Raw genomic sequence first — 23,920 nt, forward strand, 5'->3', positions numbered from 1 at the left:
CTCTCTCCACACCATTGGGACTGCAAACGGCATTGATGACCTTTTGCAATTCAACCACTGTGAAAGCTGTGTTGTACATGTAGCACAGCATATATGCGGAGCCCAAGGCTTGTCTTGGTCACCAACCTTGCATCCGAAGTAAAGATGATATGCCTTCTTCACTTGAGAATTGATACTTTTCTTCTGGTTGGCAAATGTCACTTCCCCACAAATATAGCAAAAATTGTCCGCGGTATTAACACACTTTCGAGGCATTACTGTTCTTTATTGTACGTAAATGGATAAAATAATAAGTTTTATGTAACAGTAGCTTGAACTGTCTCGCACAACGTCTAAAATATTTTAAATGCTGAACCTATCTGATTGGGCTTTATATAGTACACTGCTTACGTCAGCTTCAGCAGCCGCCTGGCATTAGTATAATAGGCCTACACATGTATAGTACACTGCTGACGTCAACTTACTTCAGCAGCCGCATGGCATTAGTATTGCATTGCATCAGAAAATGATGCAATCAACTGTGGATGATGTGAGCATGATGGTATTATGCAATGTTACATCATTATTCCGGATGTTGCTGCAGTCCTACTGGAGAAATTTACACAGTGAAACATAGAAAATGAGGTATATGAATATCTTCAAAACGAGAGCCAATACAAATTTTTCACGGTTATATTCGTGTTCGGCACACCAAAATACTACAGATTAGGGCCTTTTCAAGTCAGTAATGATTTCACTGTTGACCAGTGTAATCAAAGAAGTGTCACATCTTTGGCAAGACATTTAGGTAATAATAATAGTCAAAGAAGTGTCACTTCCTTGGCAAGACATTTATGTAATAATACAGTCAAAAAAGTGTCACTTCCTTGGCAAGACATTTAGGTAATAATATTTTCAAAGTGTCATTTCTCTGCCATGACATAGGTAATAATGTGTTCAAAGCATCATTTCTTAAAGATAATAATGTGTTTAAAAGGTCATTATAAACCAACCAATCTAATATTATTCTGTAATTCTAATATGTATGTATGCATGTATGTATCTATGTATGTATGTCTGTTTGGAACCTCAGCACAATAACGGCTCTATCATGCATATGCAACAACCTCCAGGGCATAGGCCAGATTGTCATTTTCATATCTATAAATATGATACAAATGTAACCAGATAAAAACCAGACTATCCTGGATGTGGAAAGTGGACCATAGGATCTACATGCACATCAACTAATAGTTAGATGGTGCTTACTACAAGATGTAAGAATGAAGAGTTGCATGAAACTTAAGGAAAATAAACCATTATAAGTAAATGCAAGCATGAAGTACTACAAGACAAAATGCAAATGGTAAAGATGTTAAAATTCTGTAAAATGCATAGAAAATAAAATAATAAGTAAAAATTATAAAATCCTTAAAACTAGGCCAAAATAAGTTATAGAAACCATATTCCCTCAAAAAGTTAAAAATTTCAGAGGTTCTTCATTGAGTTCACATCAAACAGACTCTAGTGTGGCAAGTTCATTACACTTCATGGAGTTCACATCAAACAGACTCTAATGTGGCAAGTTCATTACACTTCATTGAGTTCACAGACTCTAGTGTGGCAAGTTCATTACACTTCACTGAGTTCACATCAAACAGACTCTAGTGTGGCACGTTCATTACATTTCACTGAGTTCACATCAAACAGACTTTAGTGTGGCAAGTTCATTACATTTCATTGAGTTCACATCTAACAACAGATGTTTGTGTGGCAAGCTCATTACAGCTATGCTATTTTTATTTTAAACAGCTTTCCAAGAAATTACTCACCTGGATTAATTTTATAGAAGAAGTCCTTATATTCATCCATCCAGACCTCTACAATTCTCTGAGTGTTGTGGTTAATAATTCTGGCAACGCCCCCTGGCCATGAGTATGGGGAGGTTTTCCTAAACACATGCCCTACCCTGGAGCAGGTCACAATGTATATCTTACCACCACACATCCACACCTGCATATAGAAAGTTAACATACATGTCCAAGACCTCCACAACGTTATGTCTTGCCTACTTCCACTATCTAATAGAACAGTTAAACATATCTTGTGCAAAAATAGGTAGATCACTGAGACATACACTTTGGTTGGCTACTGAGAAGTGGAGCTGAAAACAAAACGTGACATACTGATTAGTTAGTTCATATGTGCTAATTTATATAATGATAATTTGGTTAGTATTTCTCAAGGTGAATGTACCCATCAGGTTTAGTGACTGTACAATCAATGGGTTCCACAAAAGAAAAAATATAAACTGAAAGTACTTATTGTGGTGGCTTAAAGGAAAATCAAAACCACCAGTCAGACAAGTAAATCTGTTAGTATGTTTTATCTATCCTTTGCATGGAGAACTAAAAACATAAAAAATAAATCTCTGACCATATCAAACTAAAATGACAATGTGAAGTCTCGGACCATATCAAACTAACATGATAATAAGCATGTAAAATCTTTGACCATGTCAAGCTAAAATTATGTTAATTTGTCCACTGATGATGAAAACAATGCATTTATGATCTCCATTTACAGTAAAGGTAATTCTATTTTGCATGTGTTTTGCAGAGAATAGCAAAGTACTTCTGTTGACAAATGAGTCACATGAACTTATTTGTCAATGAAAAATTTAATAGGTAAATGTCAATAGTACTTCTTTTTCTATTTCATAGGTAAATGTCAAGAGTAAAGCTTTTCTATTTAACAGGTAAATGCCAAGACTATAGCTTTTTCTATATAAAAAGTAAATGTCAACAGTAAAGCTTTTCTATTTAACAGGTAAATGCCAAGACTATAGCTTTTTCTATATAACAAGTAAAAGTCAAGAGTAAAGCTTTTCTATTTAACAAGTAAATGCCAAGAGTATATCTTTTACTGTTTAATAAGTAAATGCCAAGCGTATAGCTTTTCTTTATTGGGTAAATGCCAATGTATAGCTCTTTTGATTTAATAGGTAAATGCCAAGACTATAGCTTTTTAATACAATAAGTAAATGCCAAGAGCATAGTTTTTTTCTATTTACTAGGTAAATGTTAATAGCATATCTTTTTCCATTTAATAGGCAAAATCCACGAGTACAGCTTTTTCTGTTTAAATAGGTAAATGCCAAGAGTATATTTTTTTCTATTTAACAGGTAAATGCCAAGACTATAGCTTTTTCTATTTAACAGGTAAATACCAAGAGTAGTTTTTTTTTCAGTTTAAACAGGTAAATGCCAAGAGTGTATTTTTTTCTGCTTAAATAGGTAAATGCCAAAAGTAGGTTTTTCTTTCTGTCTAAACAGGTAAATGCCAAGGCTATAGCTTTTTCTATTTAAAAAGCAAATGCCAAGAGAATAGTTTTGTTATGTTTAAATATGTACATGCCAAAATTATAGCCTTTTCTATTTAACAGGTAAATCCCAAGAATACAGTTTTTTTGTTTAAATAGGTAAATGCCAAGAGTATAGCTTTATCTTTTTAACAGTAAATGCCAAGAATAAAGTTTTTTCTATTTAATAGGTAAATGCCAAGACTAGTTTTTTTCTGTTTAAATAGGTAAATGCCAAGAGTATTGCTTTTTCTGTTTAACTGGTAAATGCCAAGAATATATTTTTTCTATTTAATAGGTAAATGCCAAGACTATAGTTTTTTTCTGTTTAAATAGGTAAATGCCAAGAGTATTGCTTTTTCTGTTTAACAGTAAATGCCAAGAATATAGTTCTATTTAATAGGTAAATGCCAAGACTAAAGATTTTTCTATTTAATAGGTAAATGCCAAAAGAATAGTTTTTTTATTTTAAAAGGTAACAGCCAAGAGCATATATTTTTCTCTTTAATAGGAATATGCCAAGTGTATAGCCTTTTCTATTTAACAGGTAAATGCTAAGAGTAATACTTTTTATATTTAATAGTTAAATACTAAAAGTAATATTTTTATATGCTTTTTGCTGTGTATTGTTACACAAACTAAAGGAAGGTTTCATGTTGATCTTTGTCTCTCATGCACATAGATTTTCCACATTGATGCACATGAGATGTTTGTGTATTTTCTGGATCCTGATTAAAATTTATGTCAGCCTGATAATCTAATGTCTGTTTACCACTATTTCTCTAATACTAAAATCTCCTCCTTACCCTAAATGACATCTCAAGGTTTTCTCCACCCCAGATATCCATTCCTTCATCATATGAACCAGTCTCGTAAAAATAATCTCGGTCTATGGCAAAAAGGCCACCAGCCATAGTGGGAGTTCTGAAGAAAAAAAAAAAAACAATATTAAATTAGTGGTATAATTGATCTCATTTTCACTTTTTTTTATAGTCAAACCTCCCATAATGATCACCTGTTTAACCAACAACTGCTCGTATTCACCCGACTTGACCAGCCATCTCACTTATATCTTTTACTTATATATCACTTACTTTTAGTAACTATGGTCATATTTGAAGGCAGATGGCAGTATCTGACTACTGATTCATGTTATGTACCATCTGATAATACCAGAGTTCAAAAACATCCTTCATCACTGGCAGTGATTCATGTATGTGCTATCTCATGATATCTCATGTCTGAATAAGTTTAATGGAAAAGAATAGTTGCATCACATATCATAAATTTAGACAGTGACCATCACAATTGTTCTTGTGACCTTCACAGTTGTTACTGCTTTATTTGGTCAGGAACGATTAAGTACTTTTTTTAAAGGATTGTTTTTTTTCTATTTTTAGTAAAATATCTGATGGTAGATCAGGATTTTTTGTATAAATGTGTAAATTTGTAGGTCAAGATGATTTCTATCAAGTTTGGTCAAGTTCTATTTATTAGTTTTGGAGAGGACATTCAGATCCTCCATTGGAGATATTTTTCTTTGTGCGATGAAATTTGCCAAATTTAACAATTTGGAGCCACTTTTCAGCCAAAGAAGCTATTTTATGCCATGATGCAGGGACTTAAATATATGTGTAATATTATATTGGCCCTATTTTAAATCTATAGAAACATGACCATAAAAGCTTTTTTTAATGTTTTTATTACATTCAAAGCACAAGAATAATTATTAATAAATATAACAATACGATTATATACACCTGATGTTCAATATAGAGCATATGAAAAGCAAGAATGAATAACAATGTTTCTTTATAACTGGTAATACAAAATACTGCTGAGTCTTTATGAACAATGTCAATGACACTTTATCAATGTCTGCCTCATTTTTTTCCATGACCATTTCCTAAATGTCTTCCTGAAATAAATTTTCTCAACACTGGGCCCATAAATAGAAATTCCCTTTAAATTTTTCAGAGTAGATATACATGTACCTATAGAATTTTGTAGTTTGTTTTGATCAGATTCTGCTGACTGAACCCCATCTCACAGTCTGCAGTTGAAACAGGGGCAACAAGTAACCCGGTAGCTTCCTTAGATGCAGCTGGATATAAATCTTTGCTTTTCAGGGCCAGATTAGAAATATTCTTTGTGCTTGATACAGACTTGTTTTATAAAGTACAGTTTTAATCTTTCATTGCTATAAGCAACTCAGGCCCTTTACAGTTGATGACTGGCATCCTTGTAGGTCAAATTCTATTCAGTTGTGTTGGAAAGGTCATTTAAAGGTTTTAATAAAGGTGGCCATGTTCGACAGAGTATTGCCAAAAGTTTTATAAATCTGAAAGGTATTTATGCCAAGATGATTACTGTCAAATATGATCAAAACTCTGTTTAGCGGTTCTGGATCCACTGTAAGTGGTTTTGGAGGAACAGTCAAAAGTATTTTTTTACTTTTAATAACAGTGTTCATATTTGACAGCAGATTAGCATTAGATGTACAAAACCACAAGTCTTCTATGCCAGGTTGTTTGATATCAAGTTTGGTCCAACGATGTTGTGTAGTTTTTGAAAAGTCATTAAAAAGTTTATCTATTTTTAGACTGCCTTCCTTTACACAAACGTAATCTTTTGTACAAATGTTAAAGGACTTAATGCCATGATCCTTCCTGTCAAGTTTGGTAAAATTCTATATATAGTGACAATGGGCATACTATTTTTTTAGTAACTATGGTCATATTTGAAGGCAGATGGCAGTATCTGACTACTGATTCATGTTATGTACCATCTGATAATACCAGAGTTCAAAAACATCCTTCATCACTGGCAGTGATTCATGTTATGTGCTATCTCATGATACCTCATGTCTGAATAAAACAACCATCTCTGTGTTGCCACATCATAAAAGGTAAGCACTGATCTCTTTTTTATTATTTGGGGCAATACTGCCACCAAAATGATATATTTGCCCCCTAATTCACTCAACTTTTCTGTCACTAACAAGCTGATGATTTAATAATTTAATGATGCTTAAATATTAAAATTCACAGCCATTCTTCTTCTTTTTTGTTCCTGTACTTTTTTTTGCTTGCTTGCTCATGGACACTTCTCAAAATCAAAGAAAAATTAACGTCTTCTGATGTACAGTACCTTGTTGGTGTACTTCTATCACCACCTCGTCTGTCCAACTCCCGCTGTGGAACTGGATACCAGCGGAAATTCAACTTCCAATTAAAACCACCCCATGTCATATCAGAACCTGTGATGTATTCAAACGTATCATCACTTATCACATCTATTATAGGACATGCTACTGCAGTTCTGGAATAGAAAAGTAAAGAAAATTAGCGTTTGCAAAACACATTATGTCTTGAATGAAGCTAAAGTATTTAAGTTTGAAGACAAATATTGACAAAACTTGCCAAATGTATCTAATTCTCAAAAATATTAAATCAGGTTGTTTACATGTGGATAGAAAGATGCATAAATAATTGCATTTGCCTGGCTTAAGACGTTTTTTTTGCAAAATCATGCTAAAATGGCATAAAGCAAAAAAGTCTAAATCCACCTACCACAAAATTGTTAAAAAATTATTAAAACCTTTTGAAAATGCACAAGATCTGCATATGAATAGAAACAAGAATGCCAAATTTAATTTGTTTTGAGTGAACATGCTTCTGAGAATAGATGGATAGACAGGACTGAATCAAGATGCCCCCTCTGCAAGCTGTGGGGGTATAATAAAAAGTTTTTTAAAAAGTTCCTCAATGGAATGACAAGTCTACTGTATAAAAATATTTCCATGAATTCAAGATCTGACCATTTCTTCTTTATAACTGCTGAGTGCTGAAACCATATGTGCTATTCCAAAGTGACAAGATTTTCAAATCAGGCACTGTGGCAGCCATATTGGATGTAAGATCGGAACCATTTTAATTTATGATGAACTAGATACCATTAGAAGACTTTTGTAGAAAACTCTATGTTGATTTGACTGTCCATTCAGGGGAATTAGTGACAAGATTTTCAATATGTTCATTGTGGCAGCCATATTGATCACCATTTTCATTCAGGACCAAATGAATATCAAAATTAGCTTTCTGGTGAAACCAATGTAAATAAAACTTTCCATTCTGGAGGAGTAGAGATAAAATGTTATTCAAGAGGCTGCCATGATGGTCATACATGGTATGTCAGAGTGGCACCATTTTCATTTAGGACCCACTATGCATCATATAAGTCTTTAAGTGAAAACATATGCTGATGTGAAAATCCATTCAGGAGAAATTATAAATTTTTGAAGATGGCTGCTGTGGTGGCCATGCTGGATGTCTAGTTTAATTTAAGACCAACTAAACCTTGGATGAATGTGTGTGTAAAATTTCATGGCAATCATCCAAATTCAATTGGATGGACAGGCAGATGTCAGAAGATGGACTACAGAGGTCTATGATCAGTAGAACTAAAAACAGGATATTAGTCCAGATACTATATTAATTTTGGGGGGAATTTAATTTAAGTTAAACCAATGTAAAAAAATTGGATTAACAGAAAGCAGTCTATAAAGATTATACATATAAACAGGTAAAATCTAAACAAAATGTTAACTGACAGTTTTCAATCGGTCTCATTATGTAGGTGACTTTTATACACAGGAGATAACTACATCAAGAATTTGCTAAGACAGGGATCTGTGAGGGTTCCTTGATAACGATGCCCCAATTAGCACTAGGAACAAGTTAACAACTACAATACTGTTGTCTTGAACCAAAGACAAGCACAACTTCTGCCCAACTGTAAATGGAAGCACTTGAAGGGCTAAGGCAATAATGGCGCATAGCAAGGCTTTTGTGTCCACTTTTATTACACCTTGTATTTGGGGCCATATGACTTCAAATTAGCACAGCTGAAACAAAGCATTGTAATTAATGAAAACAGATAGGAGTACCATTACTACATTATTGTAATTATATAAAAGTAAAATTATTTATTCAATTGCAACAAGAACAAGCAATTAGTATTTGAAGTTTCTATAACTTAACTAAGAAATTACAAGCAATGACTGTCACCTTTCCCAAAACATTAAAAGATATGTTGAAACAAACAATGCAAATGAACATAAAAGCACATGTAAATATGATTTCAAACCACAGTGGTTGCTGATGTTATGGAATAGTAGCTTCAAATTTAAAGGTAGACCCATACCAAATACCTTTAAATTTTAGTGTGATGATTTATGCAATATTGGACAATTCTGACCTGATATGATCAATGTTATTAAGACATTAAGTTTTAATATACATGTCATGAATATACACCTCAGGTCATGTTTAGCTTTGGTATTTTCCATGACGCAGTTCAATGTGACATCACTGGGGGAACCTCTGCATTGCAAATCATCATACAAGACTTCTCATGGCTACTGTAAATCCAAACTTATATTTTTGCAATACATGTAATTATTTCCCTAAAATACTACACAAACACGACCCTATATTAGAAGAGGAAGTTAACATATATACTCGCATATAAACTGAATAATTTAGGAAAAAATAAAGCCCTGGAAGAAGAGGGCTTGGCTTATCCATGGGCCAATGTGTAAACTTGACAGTTTTTAGGTCTTTTTGTTGACTACTGTAATTGCTGTAAATCTTTGGACATGAAAAAGTAATTTTTCCATGTCCTATGTGGTATGCATTTTAAAAAATTATTTTCGGTGTCCTGACACTTATTAAACTGTTATAAAGTACAATGATTGATTTTGTTATTATTTTTCATGTGCATATTTTCTGATTTCTCCATCATGAAATTAAGTAAAGGTAAATACAGACTTCATAATTCATGGGCCAGTTGAGTTTACTCATGAGACCAGGCTGAAGTATAATGTCTAGCACTTACACAGTGCAAAGCATGCATAGCGTTACTTAAATCCTTATTTATTCACAAACATTTTAGATGGAGATTTTGCTTTATTCATTGTTTCAACCAAATTGCATTCTTCCAGATAACATTTCAGCTAGACATTAATAGCTGTTTCATTTACAGTGAATCACACGCTGACAAGTTACTCATTTTCAATGATATAAGTGATCCTAATAACTGCATGTTTAATTGCACAAGGCACACAACCAGCATAACTTACATGTTCACGGAGAGTGGTAATAATAAAGGCTAAAATTCTCATCATAATCAACTAATCTACTTTAGTTTTGTGTTTTGGCTGGACAACATGATAACTTTCCATAGAATGGAAAGCTTGATGTTTCGGCACTTCCTTTGTTGATAGTTGGCCTGATTTGTCTTTCGTTGTCCGACAGCAATACAGGCCAGTTAATCATTAAAACCCTAAAACTGGCTTGTGTTAAGAGGGAATTTTGACCGGCAACTATACCAGTACACTGATGTGTAATTGCTTTTCATTCCATAATATTAGCAAGATTACTGTAGTTTTGTAAAACGGGGAGTAAGGCATTCCTGTAAACTTTTCAAAATCCAAGTAGGGAACAAAAAAATAGGGATATTGGGATCTAAAATTGGGAGCTTTTATGTGGCATTTTTAAAACCTTGTTTTCACTAAATATTGACTGATCTTACAGGTACATTATACGGTACATATGCAGTCACTATTAAAAAAGAAATGCTTGATAAACTTCCTTTTAGTAAAGGATAGTTCTTTTCATAAGCATGTCTTGGTAAAACATGGTTCTCTTCACAAGCATGTCTGGATCAGACTCATTATTATTAAAGTCCCATTGTTGGCAAAGACCTTCTTATCTCCATTTATATTAATATATTTACATGGATATAAAAACAAAACAACCCTAAGTTTAAGACACAGAATGGTTGTTGTTGTTGTAGGGTTTAATGCCATTTTTCAGCACAAGATAAGCTATACATGGCAGCCAGTATAATTGGTGGAGTAAGAACCCTGGAAAACCCTGGGAAGAACCACCGACCCACGAGAAGCTACTAAAAGGCTTTCTCACATACCAAGTTTGCCGAAGCTGAGACTCGAACTCACGCAGACAGACGTGAGATGGCAATGATCCGTAACGGCGAGCGCTTTAGACCACTTGGGGCCCCTGACACTGAATGGAGAGAGAGACATAATAGGTGCAAGTGGTCATTGAAAATGCAGTAAGGATAACAGGTTACAGCTTTAAGGAAATTTCATTATTTTCAATTAACCACGGCAGAGATGATTTAAAATTAAACTGTGAGAATAACCATGGGAAAGGGAAAACAAATAGTGAAAGAGAATGATTATAATAGGAGGCTAAATGAGTGGATATGAGCAGTCTCAAGAACATGAAAATAGAATATCATAAACTATTGAATTTAGTAACTGCTAAAAGTCAACTGAAAATACAATGTACTGAATCCCCACATAATAAATTTTATTAAGTTTTTATAGACAATTATCAATCGTCAAACTACTTTTGTTAATTGTTGGGTTAAAACAATCATGTGGCTTTGCATAATACAAATGACACAATTCCCAAACTATGAAATGAAATTATCCTTTACACAATTCTCAAACTGCGACATGAAATAATCCTTTATCTAATTATCAAACTTCCACTGTTAATTCCTGGGCTACAACTGTCACCTTCCCAAACTGTCAAATGAAATTATCCTTTATCTAATTATCAAACTTGAACTGTTAACTGCTGTGCTACAACTGGGGTTGTAAAATACAATGCTCCATTTAAGATGTCTTCATGTCATGTAAATGACACCTCAACACACATGTACTGAACATGCTCCATTTAAGATGTCTTCATGTCATGTAAATGACACCTCAACACACATGTGCTTAACATGCTCCATTTAAGATGTCTTCATGTCATGTAAATGACACCTCAACACACATGTACTGAACATGCTCCATTTAAGATGTCTTCATGTCATGTAAATGACACCTTAACACATATGTGCTGAACATGTTCCATTTAAGATGTCTTCATGTCATGTAAATGACACCTCAACACACATGTACTGAACATGTTCCATTTAATATGTCTTGTCATGTAAATGACACTTCAACACACATGTACTGAACATGCTCCATTTAATGTCTTGTCATGTGACACTTCAACACACATGTACTGAACATGCTCCATTTAAGATGTCTTCATGTCATATAAATGACACCTCAACACACATGTACTGAACATGCTCCATTTAAGATGTCTTCATGTCATATAAATGACACCTCAACACACATGTACTGAACATGCTCCATTTGATGTCTTGTCATGTAAATGACACTTCAACACACATGTGCTTAACATGCTCCATTTAAGATGTCTTCATGTCATGTAAATGACACCTCAACACACATGTACTGAACATGCTCCATTTAAGATGTTTTCATGTCATGTAAATGACACCTCAACACACGTGCTTAACATGCTCCATTTAAGATGTCTTCATGTCATATAAATGACACCTCAACACACATGTACTGAACATGTTCCATTTAAAATGTCTTCATGTCATGTAAATGACACCTCAACACACATGTACTGAACATGCTCCATTTAAGATGTCTTCATGTCATGTAAATGACACTTCAAAACACATGTACTGAACATGCTCCATTTAAGACATATTCATGTCATGTAAATGACACCTCAACACACATGTGCTGAATATGCTCCATTTAAGATGTCTTCATGTCATGTAAATGACATCTCAACACACATGTACTGAACATGCTCCATTTAATGTCTTGTCATGTAAATGACACTTCAACACACATGTACTGAACATGCTCCATTTAAGATGTCTTCATGTCATGTAAATGACACCTCAACACACATGTACTGAACATGCTCCATTTAAGATGTCTTCATGTCATGTAAATGACACCTCAACACACATGTACTGAACATGCTCCATTTAAGATGTCTTCATGTCATGTAAATGACACTTCAAAACACATGTACTGAACATGCTCCATTTAAGATGTCTTCATGTAATGTAAATGACACCTCAACACACATGTACTGAACATGCTGCATTTAAGATGTTCTCATGTCATGTAAATGACACTTCAACACACATGTACTGCTCCATTTAAGACATATTCATGCCATGTAAATGTAACCTCAACACACAGGTACTGAACATACAAGACTCAAATGAAATTTTTTCCTTGTCTGATTATATTTATATATAAATAACGACGATTTTTTTGTGTATCTGGCTATCACTATTTGTACAAAAAGTTTTGTACCTTTTTTCTGTAAGCAAAATGATTAAGAAAGACATCATTTGTCCTTTTTGGGGGCAATTCTGGCAAGATTTTAACACGCAAATGAAAATGAAATGCCATGAAAGGAAGTCAACCATACTGAATGGAAATATACACATCATTCAAAGAATGCTGCAAAACAAAGAGCATGTTTTATTAGTACTATCAATGATTATTATTCATACTTTGCAATGTTTCTCAGTTTCTCTGCTGATATCGCAGGCTGTTTAAAAAAAGTTGTTCAGTTTTTTCAGTACAGGTCACATTTTGGTGGCAATTAAATAGTCATATCTCTTGATTCGTAAATGAACATGTGCAAATCTTCCCATTAGCAAAGAAATGTCTATCAAATTAAGATTCCCAACTGTAACGTATAGCAATGGTTCTCAAAATTTTTAAGTATGAGAACCTCTTCTCAGTTTCAAAAAATTTCAAATGACCCTGCCCTCGCCCTGCTAATATTTGTACTTTTAGGCTCCCTTGTAATAACCCCATGGATCCAACAGGTCAGTGGCCCATGAGATGGGAACCACTGGTATATAGCATTTAGTTTTACCTTTAAATGTTAATTCAGTTCTAAATAAAAATAATTTAAAATTTGTCAAACTGTTCACCACAAAAAAGCTTTAAACTACTTTTTCTAGTGGAAGATAAGTACATATTTTTACCCACATGTAACTGCAGTAAATGTAATCTAGGTTACAATGATTTACAATGTATAGTTTCTGTTGTCCTCATTTGAAGTTATATGTCTGAATATGGTGTAATGACCAAAACAGGCACAAAACCCCAAAATTGTCATTGTGTCCTTAAACATTTAGTATCAAGGCAGTTAATGAGGAAAACATTTAGTATCAAGGCAGTTAATGAGGAAAACATTTAGTATCATGGCAGTTAATGAGGAAAACATTTAGTATCAGGGCAGTTAATGACGAAAACATTTAGCATAAAGGCAGTTAATGAGGAAAACATTTAGTATCAAGGCAGTTAATGAGGAAAACATTTAGCATAAAGGCACTTAATGAGGAAAACATTTAGTATCAAGGCAGTTAATGAGGAAAACATTTAGTATCAAGGCAGTTAATGAGGAAAACATTTAGTATCAAGGCAGTTAATGAGGAAAACAGTATCAAGGCAGTTAATGAGGAAAACATTTAGTATCAAGGCAATTGATGAGGTAAACATTTAGAATCAAGGCAGTTAATGAGGAAAACATTTAATATAAAGGCAGTTAATGAGCTAAACATTTAGTATCAAGGCAATTGATGAGGAAAACATTTAGTATCAAGGCAATTAATGAGGTAAACATTTAGTATCAAGGCAATTGATGAGGAAAACATTTAGTATCAAGGCAGTTAATAAGGAAAACATTTAGTATCAAGGCAGTTAATGAGGAAAACATTTAGTATCAAGGCAATTGATGAGGTAAACATTTAGTATCAAGGCAGTTAATGAGGAAAACATTTAATATCAAGGCAGTTAATGAGCTAAACATTTAGTATCAAGGCAATTGATGAGGAAAACATTTAGTATCAAGGCAATTAATGAGGTAAACATTTAGTATCAAGGCAATTGATGAGGAAAACATTTAGTATCAAGGCAGTTAATAAGGAAAACATTTAGTATCAAGGCAGTTAATGAGGAAAACATTTAGTATCAAGGCAGTTAATGAGGTAAACATTTAGTATCAAGGCAATTGATGAGGAAAACATTTAGTATAAAGGCAGTTAATGAGGCAAACATTTAGTATCAAGGCAGTTAATGAGGCCTGTTTGTGTTTGATGGAGTAACAGCACAAGAAATTGACTCTCAAGATTAAGTGGCACAAATCATGTCAACTCACCTATCTTTGTGGATTTCAGCCAACAGGGGTTCCAACCAGCCAGTGGTACACTCACAATGGGCATCTAGGAATGTTATTACTTTGCCCTTAGCCTGTGCTGCTCCTGCAAAACAACAGCCAGCCTTCTTTAAGCTTAATTTAGAACCATCAAGACAGTTGGATTATTTTCAATATTTACGTTTTGTTGTCCATCAAGTTAAAACTGGCTATATGAAGCAAAGTGGAACATACTGGGACAACATAATCAAGAAATGAGATAAAGATCCTTTGGTGTAAAAGTGAAGAAACATCCTTCCATTAATGAGATTCTTTAACTCACTCTCATTCATGTCATTATGGTAGACCAGTTGGTAGAGTATAAGGTTTTGTTACAGGCCAGATGGGTCAACTGCCTTAGTGTGTCCATGGGAAAATTACTTAGCTTCCATTTCAACTGCATGATATAGCCAATAATGTGCAAAATGCACCATTAAAACCAACCAAAACAAAAACAACCAAAAAAATGAAGTTTTTTGTTTATAGATTTCATGGTTGGTGCAAATCAAAAACTTGAACCAACTATAAAAACCACATAACTCCCATCTCCATCCATGATAATATCTATCAACAATGTCAGATTTTGCAAAACAACAACACATCTGTGAAATAGATTAGAGCACAAAAGATTTTGACATATAATTTATAGGATAAGAATCTGTGTAACAATCATCACATTTTATCAAACTGATGACTCAACTACACATCATTGAAACGACTGAATTTTCAAAACAAAGTACTGAGGAAAGAGATGGCTTGGAGTGTTGAAGTGATATTGATTTACACAAGATCAGATGGAAGATTATAACCCCAGAGACATGTTCATGATCTTTTATAGTCATTACAGACTGCTCTATATAAATGTTACATTATTATTCAATTTTTTTTCTTTTCTTTTCATCTCACTAGACAAGTGATATTAACAGTTAAAAAATTATTGGAGTAATTACTGTGGTGTTTTCATACTGAAAGCATTTTCCTATCATTATTATAAGCATTATCTATGTGGAAAAATATTCATGGGAGATAACTATTATAAAGTCTAATCATTTACCTAAATTTGAGTTTTCTCTCCTGACATAAAAGTTACCTGACTGTTACAAATTTAGCAAGATCATACACTTACTATTAATACAAACTATATTTGGTAATTAGAGAAAGGATACCATTCCACTCATATGCATGGGTTGATCATTCTAAACCAAAATTCTTGACTTGTAAGTAGCGATGGTACAGGGCTTTCTAATCCAAAATTCCTGACTTGTAAGCAAGTAAATATTGTACATACCTTTTAAGCGTGCTCTGATTAGGCCTGTGCGTTCCTCTGATCTGACAACATGTACTGGAACTGGAAGTTTCGCAACATATCTATCTAGCTCTTTACCTAGCTCATCTGTAACAAAAGTTCAACATAATAACAGTAGATGAAATCTAAAAATGCCTTTTACTTCCTTTGCTGCCAGTGTAATATCAGTAGACTAACTCTAAAAATGCCCTTTACTTACTTTGCTACCAATATAATATCAGTAGATAAAATTTAAAAATGCCCTTTGCTGCCAATGTAATATCAGCAGATGAAATCTAAAAATGCCCTTTAATTCCTTTGCTGCAACACTGTTATGTTTCATTCTGAAGCTTATGGCTTTCAGTACAGAAGTTTAAAAAAAATGTAATGTTGAGGATAAGAGTTCTGTTCACAAAAGACAATTCATATTCATGTGTATGTTATGCAAGGCTTTACAAATCCACTTGCCCAAAGCCCGGGAATAGCTCAAATTCAGCTCAGGCAAGCTTAATTGAGCAAGGTACTTGCCCATGGGAAGGTATAACAAAAATAAAACAGAGAGGGGTCATGTTCAGTTTATGATGTATTATGTTTAGAGTCACAATAGTAGACATATCAGTAACTTGATTTTATATTTATATGTACCACAATCTTCTATTACATAAATGCTCGAAGTTTCATTCATCCATTCTTCCTTTTTTTCACACAATATAATGTCCAAGTCTAACATTTCCATCCTAAATTTTATGGTCAGTCTTATGTTTACTTGTGCTGACACAATAATGTAAATATTTACTATTTCAAGCAGGTTTTGACAAATATGGAATAATTAGTTATATTTTAAGTTGTAAGTATTTATTTTTAAATTGTAACATTTATTCAGTGATTTTCAAGTCCTAGCCTTGACAAAGGCAATTTGTAGCTCCAAGATTTAATTGTCACTCTGAACAATTACCGTGTCAATGACTGTTTTGATGCATGTTACCGATATCAAGGTGACTAGGCTATAGTTGTTAATAATTATAACTTGGCACTCACCCTGATTTTGTAAAAAGTATGATCTCTGTTCCAAACATTAAGCAAACACAAGAAATATTTATCACTTGTTGACATGATAATTAAAGGAGACCGATACATACTTAATGTTTGGCAAATAATTAAACAGATAAAAATAAGCGTTCTCAGATCATTCTCAAAAATCAGCTAATCAAAGTGTGTATGTCACTGATTTCAACAAGTTGTGAGTACAAATAAATTACATTAGGTCGAGTTTTATTATTTTTAATACAGTTGAGATGAGTCCACCAGCATATCAAGGCCAAAAAAGGAAATGGAGTTTCCACAAACAAATTTAATGAGCTCATAAAGTCAAACATTTTCAGAGTTTTCTACAGAAGTCCTAGGGGCCCCGAGTGGCCGAGTGGTCTAAAGCGTTCGCCGTTACGGATCACTGCCATCTCACCTCTGTCTGCGCCGGTTCGAGTCTCAGATTCAGCCAATGTAGATATGTGAGAAAGCATGCCAGTAGCTTCTCGTGGGTAGGTGGTTCTTTCCGGGGTTTTCCCGGTTTCTTCCTCCACCATTAATACTGGCCGCCATATATGGCCTATCGTGTGCTGAAAAATGGCGTTAAACCACACAACAACAACAACAACAACAACAACAACAACAGAAGTCCTAAAGTGCTTCCAGGCATGTGACTTCAGGATCAAAGCAAACCGGAGAAACTGTCTTAACCTGGAAACTCCTAAGCTTGAACGAATGAATGTTGTATTCACGGTCCTCCAGTTACAGACTTTCATGTAGAAAGTGCTTTTAATAATTGGATGGCAAGTAAAGCAAAGTAGACTCCAGAAAAAAGTAAGAGTGAATTCAATGATACTGGTGTGTGTGTCTGTATGTGTGTGTATGTGATTTGGATTTTTAACATAGCTTTAACACTTTTTCAATCATATCGCTACAATGTCTGCAATGTGGCAGTTTATAGTGATGTCTAACACTGTGGCATCATGTCGCAGACATGTAGCATGATGTCCCACCCAGTCACATTATCATGACACCATGCTGACCAGTCCTAACACTAACCTCTTAATGCTGAACACAAAGCGAGACAGCTGTTGGTACCATTTTTGTAAGTCTTTGGTATGACTTGGCTGCGGATCGAACAGACAACCTCCCGCATATGAAGTGGATGCTCTAACCACTAGGCCACCGGAGCGGTTCAATGAAACTGGAATATTTCAATGAGGAACTCAGTTTTACCTTGTTTTCTTACTGGATATTACTTAAATCTACATGACCAATGTAACTTAAAGTGAAAAAGTAGATAGGGACAAATGTTATGATGTACTAAAACTTTAGCAAAATTAGGTTTACACAGTTTTGTTCTCAATTATTTCATTGTTCAATTCAAGGTCTTTTATGTAAACATCTTCCCATTGAAAAAATACACTTGCAACGCCTTAATCTACCTATCCATTTGTATGTTTTTACTTTACTTGTCATATTTTGTTGTCATATTTTGGGATAAGCTCAAATCTTCCAAGGAGAGGTTCAATTTTTCAGTCAGCTTGCCAAAGCAATGGCTAGGTTAATTAAACAATTATGCAACAGAACAAATAAAGCATCACCACGTATCAGTTAATATGAACACAAAAAGCTGGAACTTGTACTGGAAGCATGCTATACAAATGAAGCTATTTTAAAAAGAAGTTTCCATAGCTTGATACTGATCACATGACAAATTTTAATAACTTGCAATGTGGTGCAGGGAAGCTAATAAAACTTCTTTGCATTGCAAGTTTGGATTAAGCTTTCCAAAAACCATATATATCCACATACAAGTTGTGTCCAACTGCAAACAACACGACAAATCCATGCAGTTTCCAGTTGGATTTGACTTATAAGTGAGTACAATTATACCCACATTTCATTTGAATCAGTACTGCAGATAAAATAAAGCTTAGATGGAATGGAGAAAAAAGTGAGAAAAAGGTTCCCAGTAGAGAATTCACCACCCTTGGTGGAACAGACCACATACAGAAGAATTAACTCAGTTATTCATTACTGTGTATTTCTAGTTAAAGATAAAAGGAATGAACAATCTAAATGACTAGTTGAAAAACAATAAAAATACAATGTTTCATCCATTTCTCAGCCACATGATCCAAACAAATGCATTTAATTGGCAAAGCTTTTAGAATCACTGAAGGATGAAAAAATAGGCCAGTGACACATTTTTCTAATGGAAACAGTACCCCTCCTGACAAATTTAAGCATCCAATTGAAGAACTGTATATGAAAGAGTTTCAGAGAAATAGAACTTTATGCACACATTTGATGTTAACAGAAAAAAGACTAAATTTTGATGTATTTCCTGGATATGAATGTAACAAGTTTCAATGTCCAATGGCTAGCTTGTCAAGTTTGATGTAAGCTGACCATAAAAATCCTACATTTTCTCAATTGTTTAAATACTCTACAGCCACAAAGCACAGGGTAAAAAAAGTGAGAAAGCATATATCTTTTGGACTATACAAAACCATGTGACTGAATGATTGTCTCAGACTCTATACTTCCATACTCAAAGTTCAGTCAGACTTTCCAATAATAAGTGCCTCACACCATCACATGTTCAGTTTAACTATGTGGCAGTGTGTCAGCACAGACTGGACTTGTAGAACTAAATGTGCAGCCAAGCCCATGAATTAAAAAGAAAAATGATACCAGCAACAACAACCAAACTTTATTTTCTTCTTCGTACATGCTTTTGCAGAGGACCTAATTAAACAAATCTTTACAATCTGACTGTGATAGACATACTGCATGTCAGACTGGCACCATTTTCATTTATGACCAAGTAGATATCATTTGAAGTCTTTCAGTGAATATCTCATATCAATATGGTCATCCATTCATGAGGAGCAGCTACAAAATAATTTTCAAGACAGCTACTGAGGCAGCCATATTGGATGCATGACTTCAACCATTTTCATTTAGAACCAACTTGGTATAATAAGGAGCCTATTGGTACCATCGTTTCAGATTAGTAGAGATAACAATGTTTTCAAAATAGCCATCATGATGGAATACTGTAGGTCAATTTAAGTTATTTTCATTTAGTTCAAACTAAACTCTGTAAGAACTCTTCTGGTGAAAACACCATGCCAAAATAACTTTCCATTTAGAAGTAGTACTAACAAGATTTTCAAGATAGCCACCATGATCTACTGGAAGTCAGATCAGCACCAAGAAGATATTATAAGAAGTCTTCTGGTGAAAACCACATGTTAATATGCCTTTCCATTTTGTAAAAGTGACAATAACCTGATTTTCAAGACATTTGCTGTGATGGCAATACTGGGTATCTGATTGACACCATTTGCATTTAGGACCAAGATAACATCATTAGAAGTATTTTAGTGAAAGGACTATCTTAATTTGACCATTTCTTATAAATGAAGATTTTTGAGATGGCCATTGTGGCAGCAATATTCAGATTGGCATCATCTTCATTTAGGACCAACAGAACATTATAAGAATTCTTTCAGTGAAATAACCATCCATTCAGGAGGAAAGATTTTCAAGGTGGCCACTGTGGCAGCCATATACACCATTTTTACTTAGGACCAACTAGACACCGTAAGATAAGAAGTCTTCTGGTGAAAACCCATGGCAATACAAATTTTCAGACAGGAGGATTAGCTAGACAGAATTTTCAATGATGGCTCCTGTGGCTGGCCATACCAGATGACAGATCAGCACCATTTTTATTTACAACCAACACGATATCATAAGAAGTCTTTCAGCAGAATCCCCATGTTGATATGACCATCCATTCAGAAGTAGGGACAAAAAGAATTTCAAGATGGCCTTGGTGGCTTCCATATTAGACATCAGGATGGACAATGTTTTAGGACCAATTAGAAGTAGTCGTCTTCCAGAGAAAACGCCCATCTCAATATGATTTTCTGTTCAGGAGTATCAATATCCACATTGCAAGGTTAGTTCAGCACCACTTTTATTTTGGACCAAATCAACATCTTAAAAAGTTTCTTAGTGAAAAACCTATGAAGATATGACCATCAATAAAAAGATTTTCAAGATGGTCACTATGGTGGCCATATCAGGAGGAGTAGCAACAATATTTCCCGATGACTTCTGTGGTGGCCATACTGAATGTCAGGTCAGCACCATTTTCACTTAGGTCAAAGTAGACATCATAATAATTATTTTCAAGAACACATTTGCATACAACCATCCATTCTAGAGCAATAGCAATAACAAGATTTTCATGCTGGCAGCCATATTTGATATCTGAGAAGCAGCAATTTCACTGAAGACCATCTATAGTGCTGGATAAATGGATCTGTAAAGCTTCATGGCTATCCTCCAATAGTTTAGGAGCAGTAGTGATAACAAAGTAGTTCTAATGGATGGAAGGATGACAAACAACAGACAATCCCATAAGTTCTTCTGGTCTATGAACAGTAAAACTATAATTTAAAAAAATTAAACAGTAGAATACTGTTGTTGGGTGACATTTGTATAAAATAATATGAAAGAAAACAAAGTGTGTAAGAATCATACCAAAAACTGACAGCTAATCTGGCAGTTAAAATGACAATTTCTAGTATATGAAAAAATTATATGTAACATTTTCTTATTTGCAACATTTCATACCTACTTTTTCATATGAAATTTCACAAATTCTGTAGGATATGTTAACTTTTTTTGCAAACAAAATGTCTAAAAAGATCCATTGGAATTTTGTGAATATCTAGTCAAAACCCATAACCACAAGATCATAGCAATTTGAAAAGTAATCCTGTTACCATGCAGATTTCATGCCGATGAGACAGATGTATTAATTATACAGGTAATAAGAAAATGTAATAGCTATCCTGTATGCCAGATTAGCAAATGAAGCAAGTAATCAAGGGATGACATACCGCTTTGACCCCCCCGCTTGTGTAAAGACTCCAACTAAACCCTGTGTCCTACTTATGTTAGTACCTTACAATGCTGCACTCCACTCTCAACTGAGGTACAGTGTGACCCTGCTTTAATGCACCCCAGGATAACGTGAATTTGGATATAATGAGGTTGTGACGTGGCACCCAAAATTTCACATAATCATTTGTACATGAAAAAAAATTCTTTTCAAAGTATGTGAAATAGTGTTAAAAAAAGTTATTATCATTTTGGGGAAGAGACTGTGTATGAATTTGAATATAATACAATCGTGGCATGGTTCCTGAAATTTTAAATACATGTACGTGTACTTTTCTTGCACCCAGAACATTTTTTTTTAAAGTATGTGAAATAGTGTATAAATGTTTATTATCATTTGGAGGAACAGTTCGTGTATAAATCTGAATATAATACAATCATGCCGTGGCTTCTGAAATGTACAACTGTCACCAGGTTCTTGAAGTGTTATGCCAAAGTAAACATTATCGGAAGCCAGTAAGTCGTTTTTGTGATCGTCTTCAATTAATTCTGTATACAACTGTTGCTTAAACAATAGCCAACATGTGTTTCTTCTTTAACTGCATACACAACCAAGCAGCAGACAATGCTGTGGTTGATAAAAGATTCTCACAACTGAATAAACATCAAAAATTGAAAGCCACCAACATATTTGCTGGGCTTGGTGGTGTTATAAGACACAATCAGTTGACCAGTAAATAATGTCCACTTTATTAGCTGGAAATTGAAAGGGTATGAAATTGTACACGAGTTCAGCTTAAAAATCTTTATAAAAGTATTTTTCACATGTTTCTTTAGATATTCCCAAAATCTGAAGTAAAAGTTATATGCACGCTGAAAGTATGTGCTGTTTGTTAATTATGCTTGCTGTAGTCGTTCAAATGAATTGGCATACAAGAGTTAATTATTGGAAATTTACAATGGATAATTTATCTTTCTTGGCCTAATTTTGCTGTTATATTTTCCCACTGAATTCAGACACATAATCATCTGTGACAAAATTACTGAATAGTTTAAATATATATGCAATTTTTGAAATGGAATTACATGTATTATGGATTAACTGCATGCCATGATGGTATGATATCAGATGGTAAGTAAACAGTGTTAATATTCTGTTCATGCTATATATTAGACGTTGAATTCAGACACAATGATCTGTGACAAAATTAATGAATATTTTAAATCTGCAATTTTTCAATGGAATTACATGCATTATGGATGAATAGCATGCCACGATGTCATGATAGTAATAGATGTTGATACCCTATTCATGATATACATTAGACATAAAAAAATATATGTGCCAATGTGTTCTTCTCTGAAAAAGGTAAAATACTGTAAAACCCCACATTAACGAGACCCGGCTATTAACACTATCCAATTTTTTAAACCCCAATTATCATGTTAAAGCGGGGTTCCACTATACTGCTAATGATATTACCATATAGTGCTCACTCCACTCTCAACTGAGGTATTGCTTATGTTATTGCCAAATGGTGCAGCACTCCAATCTCAACTGAGATACTGCTTATATTAGTACTTAGGTTGCTGCTATCTAATCCCAACTGATATATTGCTTATGCAAGTACTCTATAGTGCTCAATCCACTCTCAACTGAGATATTGCTTATGCAAGTACTCTATAGTGCTCACTCCACTCTCATCTGAGACACTGCTTACGTTATTACCAAATGGTGCAGCACTCCACTCTCAACTGAGATGTTGCTTATGCAAGTAATCTATAGTGTTCAAGCCACTCTCAACTGAGATGTTGCTTATGCAAGTACTCTATGATGCTGCACTCCACACTCAGCTGTTGTTGTTGTTTTTGTTGAAGGGTTTAACGCCATTTTTCAGCACAGGATAGGCTATATAAGGCAGCCAGTATAAATGGTGGAAGAAGAACCTGGGAAAACCCCGAGTGAGCACTTTAGACCACTGGGGGCCACCACTCTCAAATGAAGTATTGCTTATGCAAGTACTCTATGGTGTTGCATTCAACTCTCACTTGAGATACTGCTCATGCTAGAACCCTATGGTGCTGCACTCAGCTGAAATATTACTACTGCAACTACTCTATGGTGCTGCACTCCATTCTCAACTGAGATATTGCCTATACCAGTACTCTATGGTGCTTTACTCCACTCTCAAATGAGATATTGCT

At 34.2% G+C, this 23,920-nt stretch overlaps 1 protein-coding gene across 6 annotated transcripts in view; it reads right to left on the reverse strand.

Moving 5' to 3' along the window:
- LOC149779385 (polypeptide N-acetylgalactosaminyltransferase 13-like) overlaps nt 1–23,920 on the reverse strand; it is a 165,948-nt gene that overhangs the window by 50,577 nt on the left and 91,451 nt on the right. For all 6 annotated transcript variants that reach the window (XM_089940031.1, XM_089940030.1, XM_089940029.1 and 3 more), the window contains 5 exons: nt 15,767–15,871; nt 14,443–14,545; nt 6,491–6,661; nt 4,147–4,264; nt 1,812–1,992 (listed from right to left, as the gene is read on the reverse strand). In XM_089940031.1, coding sequence (XP_089796157.1) covers nt 1,812–1,992; nt 4,147–4,264; nt 6,491–6,661; nt 14,443–14,545; nt 15,767–15,871 — 678 coding nt within the window. The remainder of the gene's footprint in view (nt 1–1,811; nt 1,993–4,146; nt 4,265–6,490; nt 6,662–14,442; nt 14,546–15,766; nt 15,872–23,920) is intronic.

Source organism: Sinohyriopsis cumingii, chromosome 17, assembly GCF_028554795.1.
Source record: "Sinohyriopsis cumingii isolate HCF-2022 chromosome 17, ASM2855479v2, whole genome shotgun sequence".
NCBI classification, from domain to species: Eukaryota; Metazoa; Mollusca; class Bivalvia; order Unionida; family Unionidae; genus Sinohyriopsis; species Sinohyriopsis cumingii.